At 36.9% G+C, this 19772-nt stretch overlaps 1 protein-coding gene and 1 long non-coding RNA gene across 2 annotated transcripts in view; one reads left to right on the top strand and one right to left on the bottom strand.

The window, feature by feature from the left end:
• LOC136849233 (uncharacterized) overlaps positions 1-19772 on the top strand; it is a 192967-nt gene that overhangs the window by 96021 nt on the left and 77174 nt on the right. The gene's annotated exons all lie outside the window — the stretch shown is intronic.
• On the bottom strand, positions 171-10160 carry LOC136841750 (uncharacterized). Its single transcript, XM_067109011.1, has 3 exons — positions 10100-10160; positions 7551-7756; positions 171-1687 (listed from the first exon to the last, which is right to left on the bottom strand). Exons 1-3 carry the CDS (start codon positions 10158-10160, stop codon positions 479-481), a joined length of 1476 nt encoding a protein of 491 aa, XP_066965112.1. The 3' UTR covers positions 171-478.

The following is a 19772-nucleotide window of genomic DNA, read 5'->3' as shown; positions in this document are numbered from 1 at the left end:
GAAAGCCTCCCTTTGTGATAACATTGCAGACAGTAAAGAAGCAAGAACAGTTCTTTGATTGTTGTTGGTTAAAACAATGATGTGATAAGACTTACCTTTACAATGATTAGGTATTTGACAAGGTGCTAATTTTGTTGATACATTGCTAATAAATGGTAAGAAAATAGTAGTAACATTAATGTATTTATTATACTTGCATCATAATTACAGAGTTATTTTAAATGTGGTCACTGTAGAGGATTAATGTGAAATTGATTTCTGGTATTTGTCTAGAAAATTTTTCCTTAGTAAATTAAAGGTTTACATATAAGTATGATGTATTGAAGTCAAAAAAGGTGTGAAAATTTAGCAAGAGGTAGGAATTTATGATAAAAGAGTATCAGGTTTTCTGAATAATTTGGAATTCTTGTCATTCACTTAAGATTAATTTTATCTGTTTCGATATCTATTTCCTCTCGTGAAAGCTCGTTTGCTCTTCTTAGTTGGGAAGGCCAAATGGAATAGAAGGTTCGTCATATTTGTATCCAGTTCTGCCACATTCTGCGGTCTGTGTTCTAGTTGCAGTGATGGTTACTGCTCGAGTGTTGGTAACAGTGTATACACTTCGAACGACGCTTGTCGTAACTACAGGCCTAGTTACTACCTCATCCCTTCCAGTTACTGTCCGGACAACATTTTCAATAAAGGTAGATGTGCGAACTTCAGGGACCCCAGCAGTTCTTGTTTCTGTTCTAGTGTTGACGACAGTCGTGGGACGAACTTCAGTAGCAACCTCAGTCCTAAAAACAGTTGTTGGAACAACCCGAGATGAAAAAACAGTGGTGGCCTGATCACGTGTTACAGTTCTTTCCTGTGATAGTACTGAAGTTCTTGTACTAACTACTTGTCTTGTTACTACAGACCCAGACTCTATAGTGGTTGTCTGTGTGACAAAATCCACCTTCGTGGTTGTGGCAGTTCTTGTTACAATGACAGGTGGTGGCTGGGAACGAATAGCAGAGGTGACTGTAGTGGGGATGACGACTGTTGTCTGGACAGTGCTCCCTGGGCCTTCCCTCACTGCTGTGCTTACTACCACATTTGTTTCGGTATTGACCCTGACTACAGGTGGAGGGCGGAAAGGAACGGTTCTGGTCTCTTCGCTTGTTTGGCGAGAGGTAATAGTTGTAGGTTGAAGAACTGTAGTTACGGATGTTTGTGTGCGCTCAACATCTCTGTTAACAGTGGAATACCTTGTATCACGTGCAGTGCTTATCACTATGTTAGTGCTGGTCACAGTCACTTGGGCAGTGCGAGTGAAACCACCTTCAGTTACAGTCCTGACAGAAGACCTGACCACTTCAGTGGTCCTTGTTTGTACAACTGTCTCAACTCTTGACCCTCCCTGTGTGACAGTGGATCTTTGAGTTACGGTCGTTGGGACAACCTGAGTTCTCAATACGGTAGAGCCTGCAGTCTGAAGGACTGTTGATGTGAAATCACGACGTTGAGTACTCTCAAGAACGGATGTGGTCACGAGTGTTGTCGTTATGGGAAGGCATTCTGAAGGTCTAGGTGGAAGGTAATCATTGTACAATGCATTGAATGCAATGTCCTGTTGTTTCCCTTGTGGAGGCCCCGGGAATAATTTGTCAGCGTTGACTGCTGCAGCCACTAGGAGCAGTATGAAGGAGCCGGCAGCCGCATCCTGCAAGAAGGGACACCAGGTAAGGGGCGTGGTCACACGGGCCAGAGGGCCGGGCCCCGGGACCGACCCACCTACCTGGGGTCCTGTCTTGACCGCTTTGCCACTCAGTCATTCCAGAAATTTTCATTATAGCCAAAGCAGCTCACCTCAGGCTGAACAGGCAGGATCCATATGTACTTAGGAAATGGCCAGTGGCAGAGCAAAATATCAAGGAAACTGATATAATGGTCTTAGCCTCAGCCATTCCTGTTTCACACAGGACCAGCAGCCTTCTTCAACCTGGTATGAGCTGAAATTGCCATAAATGAAAATTCCCGAACTGTGGCTAAGGGCAAGCAGGCAACTACATAGAGGGTTGCGTCCCAGGGCCCAGACTCTTTTCGTTTAAATATTATTTGTACAGTGTTAGAATACATTTGCTAGATTAACAGAGAAACATGAACACCTTAGGTTAGAGAATAAAAGAGGAACTAACATATGAGGACCTGACAGTGCACTGCTATCGCTTCACACCCGATAGGTGTTACAAAAAAATTAAAATGAGTCATTGTTGAAATTCAAAAGCCAGATTTATGAAGCACAGGCAGAAGAAATAAGAATCAACAGAGTCACTTTCGAAACTGTTAGGATTACCTGGATGTTGAAGATTTATTTGGGTAAGTAAATGTACATTCTTTGCGACAGAGGTCAAGAAAATAAGTTAATGTTCGTAAGAATATTGCTTTAATTTGTTTCATTATGTATGGCAGGTTTGTTGGTAAGAGCTAAAGAGAAATGCGGGAAAAATACACAGTGGACTGTCAGACCCTCTTCCTACTTATTAATATACTTCATTTCCACACATGTCGCAGAGCGACAATATACCGAAAGAAAAAAAAAAACTTATAACTCAATGAAACTAAATACTATTTCATTTATCGTAACCGTGTTTTTTCCCTATTTTTGTCTCATGTTTCAGCTCGTGGCTACGCAGAAGCGTATCGCCTTGCATTCAAAAAATGCGTATATATATGTTATGTTTCTTTGATTCCGTTCTTCCCGGAAACATTGACTCGCTGAAATGGAAACGCGATACTTTGCAAGACCAAGTGAACTTGACCTGAAGAAGAGCTGTTGTCCTCGACGTTCCGGTTGGTCAAGTGGGCCTTCGAGTTTGTCCTGATTGAACACCCTCGTCAATTAACTTTCAAATGATTCCTGCTCTTTGCCAAAAAAAAAAAAAAAAAAAGTGGTTTGGCTCTTCTGAGGCGCCGATTACATCAATATTTTTAGGTTTTCCCCAGTGACACGTTATTTTCTTCATTGCATTAGGTAGCCATGGACGTTTTACGGTTACATGCGTTGACTTTTATACTGTGGAACGGAAGGTCATAAAAACAAGTATATCGAGATGTGAGTGGTGGCTTCAGCGAATAAAGTAAGAATAACAAGAACTGACTAAATGAAGATGAAGATTTAATATAAAAAAAAAAACTCAATTAAGAAGCTACAATTCAGCGCATGCAGCATGATTTAAAATCGTTAAATGTGAATGCAGACTGCAACTGGAAAAAAAATTACGTAATTTGCCCAAATTAACACAACAACTAAATGCTAAGTAAAAGTGCTTGCAACATTCTTGACTGTTCCGTTAGCAAATTGCGACGCAAGAAGTCGCAGCAATTACGTCGTTTGCACAATGACCGAGCTCTGAGATGCCTAATCATCAAGTTGAGAAGCCAGCGCGGGGGGAGGGTGAATCAGGATGCCAGCCCTGTGAGGACCCATCATCATTTTGATTCCTTGACCTCTCGTGAACTGTGAAGGGTAGAAAGGAACTTTTCTCTCTCTCTCTCTCTCTCTCTCTCTCTCTCTCTCTCTCTCTCTCTCTCTCTCTCATTTAATTGCTTCTTAGTAGTGGATTGCTAGATAATTTGTTTGATTGCCCACCTAATCATTTACGTTCATGACTTAAAAGTGGAAAAGAGGGAGATTTTCAGTAAATGACGCTAGTTAGTGCGTAATCGGTTTCTAAAAATGGCAGTCTTGCCACTGCATGGTCTTTTTTTGCATGAGGTATGTTTTGAAAATGAATGCCCTGTGATAGTTTTGTGCAATGTTATTCAGCCCGATAAACAATCGTAGTTTATCTTTAATATGCTGAGACTCTAATCTATCTTATAGCGTTAGCCTGTCCGTCTTCCCTTTTTTTTTATGCTTAATCTTTTTTGTATCTAACATTAATTCCAGCTTTTAGTTTTAACTTCCACATTCAAGTTGATCGCTGTCTATCCAATAGTATCACCAGCAATGTATTTCACTGGCAGATTTCTCCAAACGGCTCCGTTAATTCATGCCTCCCTCCAAAAGATTACTTCCTGCGCGCCTTATGTCGAGCCCAGCGGAGCAGTTCTGACGCCCTCCCAAGGCAACTCCTCCTCGTGCTGAGGATTGAGGAGCATCTTCTCGCCGCAGGCGCTTTCTCATGCCTTCCTCTCGCCCATTCTCTCACTGTCCCTCTCACTTTCATCTCCTCGATACGAAGCAACACATGGCCGGCCGTGACCTCACCATTGTGATGCTCAGGTTTTCACCGATGCCTGAAACGGCACCGGTTTGGATAACGAGTCGTCTTCGAGTTGGGTCTTAAGGGAACTCGTATCCGCTCGAGGGATGTATTTTCATAGTTTGTTTGATTCCAGCAAATAATAGATCGATGAATTATTTTGGGAAGGAACTGTACTCCACTGGGTTTTGCGAGTAGGATTCTTAAATCTTTAACGTAAGACTGCACCAGGTTTTAATGTGTAATCCGCAGTGGTACTACGCATGCTTGCTTACCCTTCTGCCTTATCAAAATTCTGCGATTTGAAGATGCTGCAGTTAGTTCTTCGCTCTTTACCATCGGGGGTGATATACGTTAGATCAGGCTACAAAATCGTGGAATGACTAGGAAGACTGCGCATAATTTTACACTAACGGATCAATGTTGGATATATAGTAACAAAATCCAATATGCCACATCTTTTCTTCAGTGTAATAGTTTTCCGTGCCTAGCTAATAGCACAAGCTTCAAAAGACTGAATTTTCCAAATATCCTTTTCTTAGTGATGATATCCTTTTAATGTATAATAGAGAGCGTGGGATAACATCTTAGCTACTTCTCATATCCTTTTATGATAAGGATTCATTGTAAGAGATTTTAATATTGGATTTCAAAACAACGAACAGATGAAGATGTGGTATAGAAAAGGGCCGTGGCAGAATACTGAGAAATGCGGAATTCTTTACTGTAAGGGCTCAACGGAATCTTGTCAGTTCTGCGACCTCTGACTTCACGGTTCTTATCTTGCCATTTCCCGACGCGCCTCACGACAGTGTAAACAATGCCCGTCGTTCTGTTTCGCTCCGTTCATAAATGTCTTTGTCGCGGAATAAATATTATGCTTTTCAGTAGCCGATCTCGCTGATGGAAATTGATAACCTTGGCTTTGTGTGCGTGCATGAAAAGAAATTACATAAAAAAAAAAATCCGTTTGACTAAGGAGCCGAGTTGGAGTGAAAGTAGAAACTCAACTTTCAATTTACTGTGTAAGTTCGCAGGCATAAAATTAATGTATATATGGCTCTAATGATTATATATTTCAATGCTATTTCCGCCTGCAACATGATCGAGGTTTCAGATTAAGCGCCATCGAATTCCGAAGAATAGATGCACTTAAAAGTTTCTTAAGACATAAAATGGGTTTTGGCTTACGTGGAGCGAAGGAAATCTTAATTCCTCAATCTTCCCCTCTTTTTTTTTAATTGACCTACATGTAATAATTGTCAGCACACTAAGAGCTCGTAAGACAAGTCTTTGAAACCAACTGAACAGGACTTTTGGTGTCTGATGAACACGACTAAGTGGTAATTCAGGTGGTGCAGGTTAGATGAGAATTAGTCTTAGCTACTTGGGAGTTATCTTTCTCTGTTTGATGTGGAAGAATAGCTGACAAAACACAATGCGCACAAGCCAGGATACCAACATTTCATTTTGATGAATTTAAATCATTCAACGGAAATTTTAACTCTGGCAGAAAATTAACGCAAATTTGCTGCAAAAGTTGTCAGAAATTTAGCTTTGATATATCAGACTAAAGAAAAAAAAATTATTGGAAATTTCAACGCTGACAAAAAAGTGATCTTGACGTTTTTAGCGATAATGTTCAGAGTATTTAGTTTTTTCCAATAGAATTCAAGTACTTCCGGAAGATTTCATCGCTGATAGAAAAGCTAACCAAATTCATCGTGCATCTGAAAATTGTCGAGAGAAAAACTACACAAAGCAAATCACATAAAATCGAGGATTAGGAAATCACTTTCGAGACAATTTGATAAAACGCAAAGAATTCAGGAGAGATTTCAACGCCGCCAAGAAAAGTTATCCGAAGTCCTCTCGCAGATATCAAGACGTTGAGGGAAAAAAATGACCTGCCGTTACAACAGAAATGTAAATCTAATGGAAGTAGCCTCAGCTGGAGTCTTAGACGCTTCGAGTGAGACAAAATAAAACTTTTATTCTGAACGTTCCTCTTAGAATTCTTAGAGATTCCAAGTGGTCGATAGCATGACATTAGACACTATCATAAAACGTTAGCTTGTCCGAGCCGTGTCAAAAGCTCCGACTTAAGTCTCTCGCAGAATTTTCTTTCTTCTGATGTTTTATCCGGTAAATATTCCGTGTAATTAATGAAGAAAATAGAAGAAAGAATATTTTGAGAGAGACTTTCAAGTTGAAACTTTTACCTCGGCTCGTAATGCTTTCCGTTTCGTTGGTGAAAGCAGTCTTTCACCGGAAGGGATGAATAGGACGCAGAAAGTAGACGCGGGCTTTTGATTCTTTAGCATGCGTTATAATGCCGATCCCCAATTTAGATGTCACGTAACATTGCCAGAATAAGAAAGATGAGTGTTTCAGAGCGAAAGTGGTAATGAAATAGTGATGTATCCGTGAAAATCCTAAAGCTTTTATGAAAAATTCAACATTAATCAATCACTCAAATGAACTGCATAAACACACTTGCTCTGCCACACACATCCTTTCAGATTATAAAAAAGATAAATCATAGATTGCAGGGCATTCTCTCTCTCTCTCTCTCTCTCTCTCTCTCTCTCTCTCTCTCTCTCTCTCTCTCTCTCTCTCTCTCTCTCGCTCGGGATCATCTGCAGCCAAAGGGCACTAAGTGAATGACGAACAGTAAAGCACTAAACAGACCATTACGTAACTTAGACACTTTTACTTTCAGACCCTCTGATCAGGATGATACCCGCACTAGTCAGCTATATATTTATTTGCTAATTTTCATGTCATGTTGATCAGTGCTGGAATAGCCTTAAGCTTTTGCATTCTCTCGTTCTTTCTCTCTACACACACACACACATATACACACACACACACACACACACACACACATACACACACACATACACATATATATATATATATATATATATATACTGTATATACACATATATGTGTAAGTTGCATTAATATTACGCATGCACGCATACACATGTATACATACAAGTATCAAGTATGTGTACATGCACGCTCAAGCTCACACGCACACACACACACACACACACACATATATATATATATATATATATATATATATATATATATATATATATATATATATATATATATATATATATATAAAATATATGTACATGTATGTATATCACACCGCAAGAGCATATAGTAACAGTACCTATACGACGTAAACATTCAAGTCAGACATTTTCAGCGAATGTATTTTTTTTTTTTTTATGTACGAAATTCTCCACCGTCTCTTAGCAGGTAGTTTTTCGTTCTCCCACACAGGGAAGCAGAACTCACCTGGTAATTCTGAGTGTAAGCACTGAAGAAGAGAAACCAACTGCCTGCTGTTGGTTGCGTCTCCCTTATATATTGACGATGGAGCTTGGGAATTGTCGGGGGTCGCTGGGAAGAGGCTACGAGGAAGGCGGTGGGGTGGGTGTGGGAGCGACTAGAGAGAGAGGGGTTGTGTACTTTGTACAGGGTGGGTGGTGGGCGGTCTACGGCTTAGGCGGTAATTCAAAGGGAGGGAGGGGAGAGAAGTCGAAGGCTGGGAGGAAAGAGTTGAAGGAGGAGAGTTTTTGGTTGTGGATGTCGGAGAGACACTCTCTGACAAGTGTGCAGAGAGACAAACAGGTGTGAATGTATGGCTTTTATTGATTTATCGAATTTACACGCATACACAAAGAGATAAAGACATACACTGGTTAAAAAAGATATATCTCTATGGGAGAGAGCTTAAAAACTTATAGTACATTGTATTACAGAACTCACGGTTGTAATTATAAAGCTATTCAACATTAATACGTCAGAGTTGGGAAATGGAGAGAGAGAGAGAGAGAATTAACTAACGTGTACGATTATTAATTTTAAAGGGAATAAAAACTCAAATAATTGCTCAGCTAATAATATGAAATTAGCAGAGACAAAATTCATCGTCCGAGAGAGAGAGAGAGAGAAGGGGGGGGGGATTAACCAATGTGCACTATTATTGATTTTAAAGAGAATAAAAGCTTGAAGAAATTATTGCTCAGCTAACAACAAAAAATCAGCAAAGAAAAGATTCATCGTCCTATTCAGGGGAAATCCAAGAACCATCGTCACAGGCGACATGGAAGAAAAAAAGAACGAAAAAAGAGGAATGTCGTGAAGTAGAAAGGAATATGAATGAAAAAAACGAGCCCTGACTGGAATGCTAAGTAGGGAGTTGGGGTTGGTAAGGAGTAGGAGACAAGGTCCTTCGTAGGATGGCGTCGATGGGTGAAGGAAGGCTGTGACCGTCAGCCTTGAATTGCTGTGCTGTAGGGACCTGCGACCTTGCAAATAGTGACCCAAGGTCATCTGGTTCCAACACCAAAGAGGGCCAAGAATAAAAATTTTAGTACGAGGTTATTACAGTCGCACCCAAGTTCATCGTTGGGGATGGTTCGAGGCGTCAGCCCGGGAACCTGAGCTTCAGGTTTCTGGAAAAGGGAGTTCCTCAAAGAGCCTAAACTATTATTATTAGGCTTTTGATAGAAGTCCTTGCTGCTGGGTTCTGATAGAGCTTAGAATTTGCTTTCTCTCTCTCTCTCTCTCTCTCTCTCTCTCTCTCTCTCTCTCTCTCTCTCTCTCTCATTTCTATTCCATCAAGCATGTAATTAGGACTCCCTTGTTCTGTTGCCATGTCCGACACACGGTCAGTGGGCGATAGACCTTGACAAGTGATTTTCTTAATTCAGCCACCTTTCTTGAGGTGTTTCATTTTTGAATCTTTTTTTTTAAGATGCTCCGTTGATGGAAGTCTGTTACCTGTTTTGAGAGGAACTCTGTCTAGTAGTTATCCTTTCACAAACAAACAGCGACCTTTTTGGCCAGCTCAAGAGAGCTTGCGCGCCATTTTTCTTCTCTTTTTGGAGTGCCACACAATGACTGGAGATGAAAATAAGAGTTTGAACTTCACTTCTTCAAGTGTGTTGGCCTTGTGGGTTGTCAGTTCAGATGCATGAGCAAATATGACTGAAGTCTTCTTTTTCTTTGAATCGACAGAATCGACATATACTTCAGTACATTATTATTGATAATTTCTGTTTATATTCCCTGTCGATTTCTGCTCAAGACTTGCAGCCTCTCTGGGCGCCCAGAAATCTTGAGGCAAAGCGTACCTTATTTTAGTATTAAATACAAAATTTCTCCAATGATAATTCGCTAATAAACAGCCGTTCATTTTTTCCCCCTTGTAATCATTTCACTTCTTTGACACTTAACTCCAAGATAGGATCAGTTTCATAGGAATCACTCTCGGCTAATATCTTAATGGACATTAAATTCTTATTACTACCTGCTGTGGCATCTGTCATTCTTGGAAATACCAGAAGAAAAGGTCATTTTATTTTGGTATACAAAAGAAACCAAATTATTTAACTTGTCTGTAAAGATTAACTGAATTAGTTTTTAATACCGCTGCATTTTTGCATTCCCTCAGATTTTCACAGGTTGATTATGCGTATCGTTTTGTAACAGGTGCCTGTGGATATTCTGAGAAAGAGAGAGATATATATATATATTATGTATATATATTATATATGTGTATGTATATATATATATTATATATAAATGGTAAACGTTCAGGCTTATTTCATGATTTACCATAAAGTGGTTGTTAACATACATCATATGGTCTCCAGCCTTCAGTTTTAATAGCACAGGCTACAAATATTTCAAGGATAGCTGGACACCTTTCTTCTTTTCTCTGCCTGAGTTGAGACTATATTTTATTTATTAAGGGAAGAGGGAATGATCCTTGATGATGATGATAACCGATAGAGCTGAAAGTATTGTTGGCATGATTTGGGAAATTCTAAGTTCACCTGACTGGGGCGCTTCTACTCTCAGCAAAGTATTAGGGTTCGAAGAACGATCTTGAGGCATCACTTAAGGTACTTTGTAGCGTCCCTTGAGCCCCTAGCTGCAACCCTGTTCATTCCTTTTACTGTACCTCCATTCAAAGTCTTTCTTCCGTCTTACTTTCCAATCCCTTCTAACAATTGTTTCTTAGCGCAACTGCGAGGTTTTCCTACTGTTACACCTTTCTAACCTTTTACTCTCAATTTTCCTTTCAGCGATGAATGACCTCTTTGATCCCAGCACTTGGCCATCGGCCTGAATTTTATATTCTGTTCTGTTCGAACTGGTAATGAGGTTTAGCTATTGCGCATAATGGATTCTCACACCAGATATCGGTTGCTTAGGCAATAATGACAAAATGGTGGGGATGATATTGGAAGTGATTGTCCATCCCCGGAAATTGCGGTGAAGTCTAATAACTAATCTCTCAAAGTTCATTATCAATTTTCTACAGTGGTCTGTGTATTTATTGAAATTATTAGTATTATTTTTTTTTTTTTTAACTCCTTGCTCCTAAAGTTGCGTGGCCAATATACCTAGGTTTGAGGGATATTCTACGTAACTTGATGAAAATATCTCCAATATTATGGAGACCAAGATGCCATCTTTCAAATCCTTACGGAACATTACAAACAGAAGCCTGGAATTAAACAGTTTGTTAAAGGACTGGAATCTTGAAAAATGAGCCGTGGTTTAATCAACTCACTATAGAAGAGTATCTCTCAGTTTTTTTAAAAAATGCCAATAATATCAAGATTTACTCTCACTGAAACATAGACAGTCAAGTACCCAACAAAACAACAACGATATATATATATATATATATATATATATATATATATATATATATATATATATATATATAATATGTGCGTGTGTGTCTATATATATTATGCTTGTTGAAACACCATTTTTGTCAGTTTATTCCTGTTGGAACAGCAGTTTTTTTTTTTTTTTTCATTAATTTCTGTTGAACCAGCAATTTTTTTCCCTTTGCTTTCCGTTGAAACAGCATTTTCTTTCTTTGATTCCTGTTGTAATAACTTTTTCCTTTGACTGTTGTTGAAACAGTATATATATATATATATATATATATATATATATATATATATATATATATATATATATATATATATATATATATATATATATATATTTTTTTTTTTTTTTTTTTTTGTAATTTTATTCCTGTTCTAAGGGCAGTTTTTATGTATTAATTTCTGTTGCAACAACAATTATGGTCTTTTGATTCCTTTTGAAAAGCAATTTTGTTCTAACAGCAGTTGGTCTATTAGTTTCTGTTGAAACGGCAATTATGGTCATTTGATTCCCGTTGAACAGCATTTTTTCCCAAATTCCTATTGAAACAGCAGTTTTTTTCTTTTCGTTATACTTCAAACTGCAGTTTTCTCCTTTGATTCTTGTTGAAACAACTTTATCTTTCGTCCCCTTTCGAAACAGCATTTTTACCATTGTTTACAGTTAAAACAGCAGTTTTTGTCATTTCATTCTTGTTGAAACAGCAACATTATTTTCGTCCTTCGATTCCAGTTGTAACAGCATTTTTTCTCTCTCAGAATTTTTTTTTGTTTTTTTATTGATTTTGCAAAAAAAAAAAAATTAATATAACTCAATACGTAGTGAAACTGCATTTTTTTGTCTTTTTGATTTCTGTTGGAATAGGATTTTTTGTTCTTTTGATTCCTGTTGAAACAGAATTTTTAGTTTCTATATGTATTTAAACAGCTTAGTTTATGTAGCTCGATTCTTTGGGAAACAGAATTATTTTTGTTCCTCGAACCCCTGTTGAAACCGAATTTTTCTTTTGCGATTCGTTTGAACAACTTTTTTTGGTGAATTGATTCGTAGCGAAACAGCTTTTTTGTGTTATGATTCCTGTTGAGATGAATTTTTAGTTTACTGTAAAAGAAAACTATTGTGTCGACTTTGTCCGCACTTTTTCTGTCCGCACTTTTTCTGTCCGCACTTTTTTTGTCAGCACTTTTTCTGTCCGCACTTTTTTTGTCAGCACTTTTTCTGTCCGCACTTTTTTTGTCAGCACTTTTTCTGTCCGCACTTTTTTTGTCAGCACTTTTTCTGTCCGCACTTTTTTTGTCCGCACTTTTTCTGTCCGCACTTTTTTTGTCCGCACTTTTCTGTCCGCACTTTTTTTGTCAGCACTTTTTCTGTCCGCACTTTTTTTGTCCGCACTTTTTCTGTCCGCACTTTTTTTGTCAGCACTTTTTCTGTCCGCACTTTTTTTGTCCGCACTTTTTCTGTCCGCCCACAAATCTTGAAAACTACTGAGGCTAGAGGGTTGCAAATTGGTATGTTGATCATCCACCCTCCAATCATCAAACATACCAAATTGCAGCCCTCTAGCCTGAGTAGTTTTTATTCTGTTTAAGGTTAAAGTTAGCCATAATCGTGTTTCTAGCAACGATATAGGATAGGCCACCACCGGGCCGTGATTAAAGTTTCATGGGCTGCTGTTCATACAGCGTTATACCGAGACCACCGCAAAATAGATCTACTTTAGGTGGCCTTTATTATACGCTGCAGCGGCTGTACAGAAAACTCGATTTTTTGTCGTTTTGATTCCTGTTAAAATAGCAAGTTTTTTTTTTTTTTTTTTGCTTGTTCTATTCTGCTGAAACAGCGTTTTTCGTTGGATTTGTAAACCTCGTTGAACCTGACAGGTCGCCATGACTCCTTCCAAAAGATGAACAGTTTGGTGAGCCTTAGCCAAAAGTTTGCCAATTACGAATGAAAACATTCAATTCTATTTTCATGTGACAGTAAAGCAGAGAGAAGCTAAAAACCTTTGGAAAATTTGGAGTTTTTTTTTCTCATGAAGCTTTTTATATCCTTATAAAAAAAGTTTTGTATTATATACCTTGAACAGTGGTCATAGTTACAGTATGTCCAGACCTGGATACAGTCTGTTCTGTACTACGAATTAGGAAGATGAGGTAACGAGGGTAAAGATTAGTCTTCAGTTATTATTATTATTATTATTATTATTATTATTATTATTATTATTATTATTATTATTATTATAACAGTCATCCTATTCGACTGGGTGGTTTTTATAGTATGGGGGTTTCTGGGTGCATCCTGCCTCCTTAGGAGTACATCACTTTTCTCACTTTGTGCGTTATTATTATTATTATTATTATTATTATTATTATTATTATTATTATTATTATTTATTTGTTTTTTGTTGTTGTGGGGTGGGGGTGGGGTGTGGTTCTATCACAGTCATCCTATTGGACTGGGTGGTTTTTATAGTGCGGGGTTCATGGTTGCATCCTGCCTCCTTAGGAGTCCATCACTTTTCTCACTTTGCGCGTTATTATTATTATTATTATTATTATTATTATTATTATTATTATTATTATTATTATTATTATTATTATTATTTCACTGAATAGAATGGCCATCTGGATGCCGCTTAATTTGTATTGTAATTTCTCAATCTCTGCTGCTGCGAGAGATTGAGAAACTACAACAGAAATTAAACTGCTTCTAGGCGGCCATTCTGTTCACTGAAGTTTGTTTGAGAGAAGGTTTTCTTCCGAGATATTATTATTATTATTATTATTATTATTATTATTATTATTATTATTATTATTATTATTATTATTATTATTATTATTATTATTTGGTCTATCACAGTCATCCTATTTGACTGGGTGGTTTTTATAGTGTTGGGGTTCCGGGTTGCATCCTGCCTCCTTAGGAGCCCATCACGTTTCTCACATTTCTGGTGATAGAAATTCATTTCTCGCTATAATGTGGTTCGGATTCCACAATAAACTGTAGGTCCCGTTGCTAGGTAACCAATTGGTTCTTAGCCACGTAAAATAAGTCTAATCCTTCGGGCCAGCCCTAGGAGAGCGGTTAATCAGCTCAGTGGTCTGGTAAAATTAAGGTATACTTAATTTATGTGTGCTGTTTCTAGTAGCACACTTTTCTGCATGAGTACTTCGGCTTCTAGTTTTTCCAGATTCCTTTTCAGGGATCTTGGGATCGTGCCTAGTGTTCCTATGATTATGGGCACAATTTCCACTGGCATATCCCTTCTTCTTCTTCTTCTTCTTCTTCTTCTTCTTCTTCTTCTTCTTCTTCTTCTTCTTCTTCTTCTTCTTCTTCTTCTTCTTCTTTATTATTATTATTATTATTATTGTTATTTTTATTATTATTATTATTATTGTTATTATTATTATTATTATTATTATTTTTATAATTTTTATTATTATTATTATTATTATTATTATTATTATTATTATTATTATTATTATTATTATTATTATTATTGCAAGGCTTCAAGTCCTTCCTATTTCCAATCACGTCCAGAATTCTCCACGATGAAAATAAATATAAAAAAAAAAAGCTTGAAAGATAACGTGTTGATTTAAAGTTCGAAAGTGTAGGGTGAGGTTCGTCTTGAGGACTCGTCCCTCGACAGGCCGAGCCAGCGAATAATAGACCAGAGTCGTCTTCCTTGACTGTCATTGCGGCGGATTCGGGCTGAACTTTCAAATGGGTATTTGCACAATTGCTGTCACTTGCCTTATATGCGTTATGCATTGGGAACCTCAATAAATAGGAAAATATTTCATTCTCTCTCTCTCTCTCTCTCTCTCTCTCTCTCTCTCTCTCTCTCTCTCTCTCTCTCTCTCTCTCTCTTATGATTTTCACACTCTTTTGCTTCCTCATGACTTAGCAAGGATACGTGGAATTCGAAGCACAAGTGGACTTCATTATGCCCCGCGATAAAAGTCATGATGAATGTCAACGAAGACACCTTCGGTGTTTATGGAGACCTTGGCGTAAGCGAGGAGCATTAAAAACGAAAGCTGGCCTCTCGCTGTTTAACTAAGACGTAATTTACATGCAGCAGAAAAATGATGGAAGGGGTTTGAGGTATCCAAAAATGTGTAAAAGAAAATTACTAGCGCACACACATACATCTTTATATATATATATATATATATATATATATATATATATATATATATATATATATAGATAGATAGATAGATAGATAGATAGATAGATTGTTGAACAAACTCTTGAAATCGTGTTACAGTACTAATGAACAATCCACCCAAAATTCATATTGTTCAGTCATACTTTATATTTTGGGAACCGAAGCCATTTTTTTATTTTCTTCTTTCAACGTCTGGTCACGACATTCATTAGCCGGAACACAGTCATGATTTTCATCGCCGATGGATGCTGGGAAATCCCATCATACTTTTCCTCCACCCCTGATAGACGTAGTTGGATTGATAGCCACGTATCCAGAGAAATTGATAGACTACATGTAAATGAAGGTACGCTGATGGTTTCTGAGTATTTCATGAAAGGATCAGGAAATAAACAAACGGAATACGGGGCACTGGAAGATCAGATTTTATTACACACCCCGTTAAAGTTTTCCAGTCAATTTCCAGAGCTTGAAAAGCGTCAGTCCTGGGAAAAAAAATTAATATATATATATATATATATATATATATATATATATATATATATATATATATATATATATATATATATATAATTTTGAGCCATGCTTGTATGGAAATGTAAAACCTTTTATTCAAAGGCCACTCATACTTTGTGCGTGCACAAACAGATAACAGATTATGTATGTATTCGTATATTCCTGCCGTCAAATTTGACTTCAAAGCTTCAATAATATTTTAGGTGCAACAAGTATATTATAGATGTGACTTGTTCCACTTCAGGTCTTCCCGAATCTGGAGAGATGTAGGCAGATAAAACATCTGCAGGAGAAGTGATCCTTTGTCTTCGACCCGTGTTATTATTTATTATCACATTTTGGTAGATGAAACCTATTGACATGGAACAAGCACACAGGGTCCCTAGACTTAAAATTCAAGCTTCCAAAGTTGGTTTCAGCCTCCCACCGCAGACCCCACACTGCGGCCGTAAACGATCATGATACAGACCGTACCAGCGGACCTGCTAATGAAAACAGTCACCGGCACGATAGATTAAACTTATTTTTAATAAAACAGTGTGCACATGCTGTCAGAAAATTACTGAAATATATAAAGTATGCTGATTTGTATATTTATGATTATATATACGCATGTATGTGTATGAAACTTTAAATCCTTCCACCAGACAAATCTTTAAATCGTGGCCCAACGGTTTATAGTTAATTTTTTCCATTTTTGAGTGGACCATATTTATTGTTCTCTACTGCTGTCATTATCAGCGTAATAGCGAAAACGATGGCGGAAGTCTATGTAATGTCGTGTTAGTGTTCCGCTGTCTATAGTATCATCATAAAACTTCAAGAAAATCCATCGATTACAAATAAGAGGGTTAATCTGTGCTACTTTTCCCATTTATGGTCGTTAATTGTTAATCTTGTCAAGTTACGCAGTTTTATCAATTTAGGCCCCCCCCCCCTTTGACCTGTTCAGAAGCATCTTTGTCCGTGATATGAATCTGATTCACGATGACCAAATTTGTGGGTAACTTCGTTTTTATTTATTCACTGCGGACATTCTTTGGATCGGAAATCGTCCACAAGAAACTGCAAATGAAACTGATGAAGGAATAGTGTTGAGGACAGGTGAACCTTCGTGGCTCTAGGTCCTGTCTAGGAAATCAATTATAATTATATTCTCCAGCCTTGGATGTCATCTAAGTCTTCGAAAACTGTCAGAATCAAAATAAAATTTTTATTTTTATCTTGTTTCATTCACAGACGTTTCACTTGTACTTGTTCGAGGTATAAGGGAGAACCCAGCTGGAAGCTGTTTCCGGGTTATAAACCGCCGTTCCTCGAGGAATCCAGGAAGTGAGTTTCCTAAATGATTTATTGCCGTTAACCTTGGAAGGAATTTTAGCCTTCGAATGTTCTCAGAGAAGGACAATTTTTTTGATTTTGTTAATTAGACAGCCTTTTTAATTAGAGTGAGTCACGAGATTCGTCGCTATAGAACCAAATCCATACTGCCCCGTGGATAAACGAGTCAGCTGGTCTCGGAAAAAACTGTTGGATAGCATTTTTTTTAATGTCCTTCGTCACTCTTCTCTCACCCCGGGGCAAATTCTTGGAAGAAGTGCAGACTCATGTTGATGATCCTTTAAGCGTTTTGTTTGGTTTTGGGAGGGAAACCGTTCATCGAGTGATAAATTTTTTTATGTTTTTATTGTTATTTCTTCAGGTACCAAGAATGACTTATTTGACCAAGCCTTTCCCGGCGCGTCTGGGCGTCTTTCAGAGGCGATTGTTGACTTGACCGTCTTTCGTCCCGCGGAGGAATCGCCGTTCGTAGCAGTTGTTTAGATTTCATACAAATTATGCCACTTGCTTGTATGCTGATGTTGTCAGATAGCGTCTCAATCTCTGGATGCGTCGCTTCGATTCACAGAGATGCAAGACAGAGCGATTCAGAGGGTTGACAAAGAAAACGCAGCTTAGTGGATAGTCGGTTGTGTATTGAGAGAGTGTAAGCGAAAAAAAAAAGTTATTAGTGATTATTGAGAGTAAAAGTGAAAAGGCAGAGAGGTGTGAATGTAGGATGCGCAAGGGAAAAAAATGGCTGTTTCAGAAAGGAATACATAAGGTGGAAAATGTTGACTGTAATTTCCTCGAGTTTATTTGTTTTAGTAGAGAGAGAAAAAACATATACATACCTATATATATATATATATATATATATATATATATATATATATATATATATATATATATATATATATATATATATATACCTGTGTGTGTGAAATTTTGATTATGTTGATCATAGTTCCTTGTAACTTGGGATAAATGTTTTCAATAATTCCCTCTGTAAACATTTCCAGCTGGTATTTGGATTGATTGCCGTAACTTTTGTTAAATAACTTGAAGATGGATTACTTAGAAATCCGTTTGGTATATTTTATCATTTAGTTTATTACTCCGCTATTCCGGAAGAGCTTTTTTACTTCTTCAAATCACAAAATGATAATTGGGAGTCGCACCTTTCTCACAATAAAACTTGTCATCCAAACCGACTCATCTCCCTTTAGTGGCAGTAGGAGAATAATATAAACGTCGCCCAACGATGCAAAAAAAAAAAATAAAATAAAATAAAATAAAACTTTCCAAATTTACCTTTGTGGTTGGTCAATCTTGAAACACCTTAGTCAGCAGATTTACCTGACTTCTGTTTGCACTAATCCCGTCCAAGGCACTGGGTACCATCCTGTTTCCCATGACCTGAAAAAACATATATAAAAGTTCTGATTTCTGGTGAGTTTGGTTAACAAAGAGAAATACACATCTACCTCTGATTGGGAATTTTGGCTTGGAAGTCTTCATTTTTTCTCGTATATTTTTCCTGATGTTCTGAATATCTTTCATTATGAGCAGTGGAATATTCTATTTTATAGGAAACTATTTTTTTTTTTGAGCATGTAAATATTTATTTTAGTTTTCGAATTCATAGATCACACACGCTCGTATGTGTATATATATATATATATATATATATATATATATATATATATATATATATATATATATATATATATATATATATATATATATATATATATATATTATATATATATATATATATATTAATATATTAATATATTAATATATATATATATATATATATATATATATATATATATATATATATATTAATATATTAATATATATATAATATATATATATATATAAATATATATTATATATATATATATTGGCGAAATAAATATATACAAATATAAAATCTAATATAAATGACATTACTCGAAGTTGGCGAAAGAAATGAACACTCTCTCGGCTCATTTGGTCAAAGAGGACGCTTTGAAGGACCGCACCCGTGGAATAAAAAAGCTTTGGAATTGTATCCCTGCTGTTGTGTTCCCCAAATCATGTCATCTTCCTTCCTCTGAGAGGCTAGAGTCCTAAGCTAGAAAATGGTGAGAGGTTGGCCGCTGTCCATGAACGAAAATTAACCACAAGTGTAAACTTTTGTGTTAGGTTTGTGTTTCACAGCTTATAGAATTCATAAAAAAAAATATCGATGGTAAAAATTTGTTTTCCGTCCCGATTTTTCTTTATAGTTGCTAGGAGACAAGTGAAGGTGTGATTAATTGTATGACTGGCAGGAATGAATAATGCCTCTTTGTAGACGAAAAAAAAAAAAAAAAAAAAAAAAAAAAAAAAAATGCAAAGTAAGAAATTCGTATCGGAGAATATTTACGTCGAGACACATCAAGCTGTCATGATTAACAGTCCAGAGATACAGCAATCGAATCAAGAGGAATGAGAGACAGAGAGATAAAAGGAGGCATGGAAACCAAAAATAAAGGAACCTCGTTTGTTTTTTTTAGTTTTTTAGTTTTGTATTTTATATTGTGAAAAAGTTGGTCTCTTCTCCGATCATCTTCAATGTCTTGTGTGTGTTTTTTTTTTTTCGTTTTGTATTTTTTGTAAAAAGTTGGTCTTGTCTCCGATCATCTTCATTGTCACGTGTCTTTTTTTTTTTTTTTTTCGTTTTGTATTTTGTGAAAAAATTGGTCTTGTCTCCGATCATCTCCACTGTCTTGTCTTGTGTCGTACGTCATGTATGGTGATGGAGGTCCAAAGGA

This window comes from Macrobrachium rosenbergii, chromosome 1 (genome assembly GCF_040412425.1).
Source record: "Macrobrachium rosenbergii isolate ZJJX-2024 chromosome 1, ASM4041242v1, whole genome shotgun sequence".
In the NCBI taxonomy this organism is placed as follows: Eukaryota; Metazoa; Arthropoda; class Malacostraca; order Decapoda; family Palaemonidae; genus Macrobrachium; species Macrobrachium rosenbergii.
This window is presented reverse-complemented; position numbering and strand designations above follow the sequence as displayed.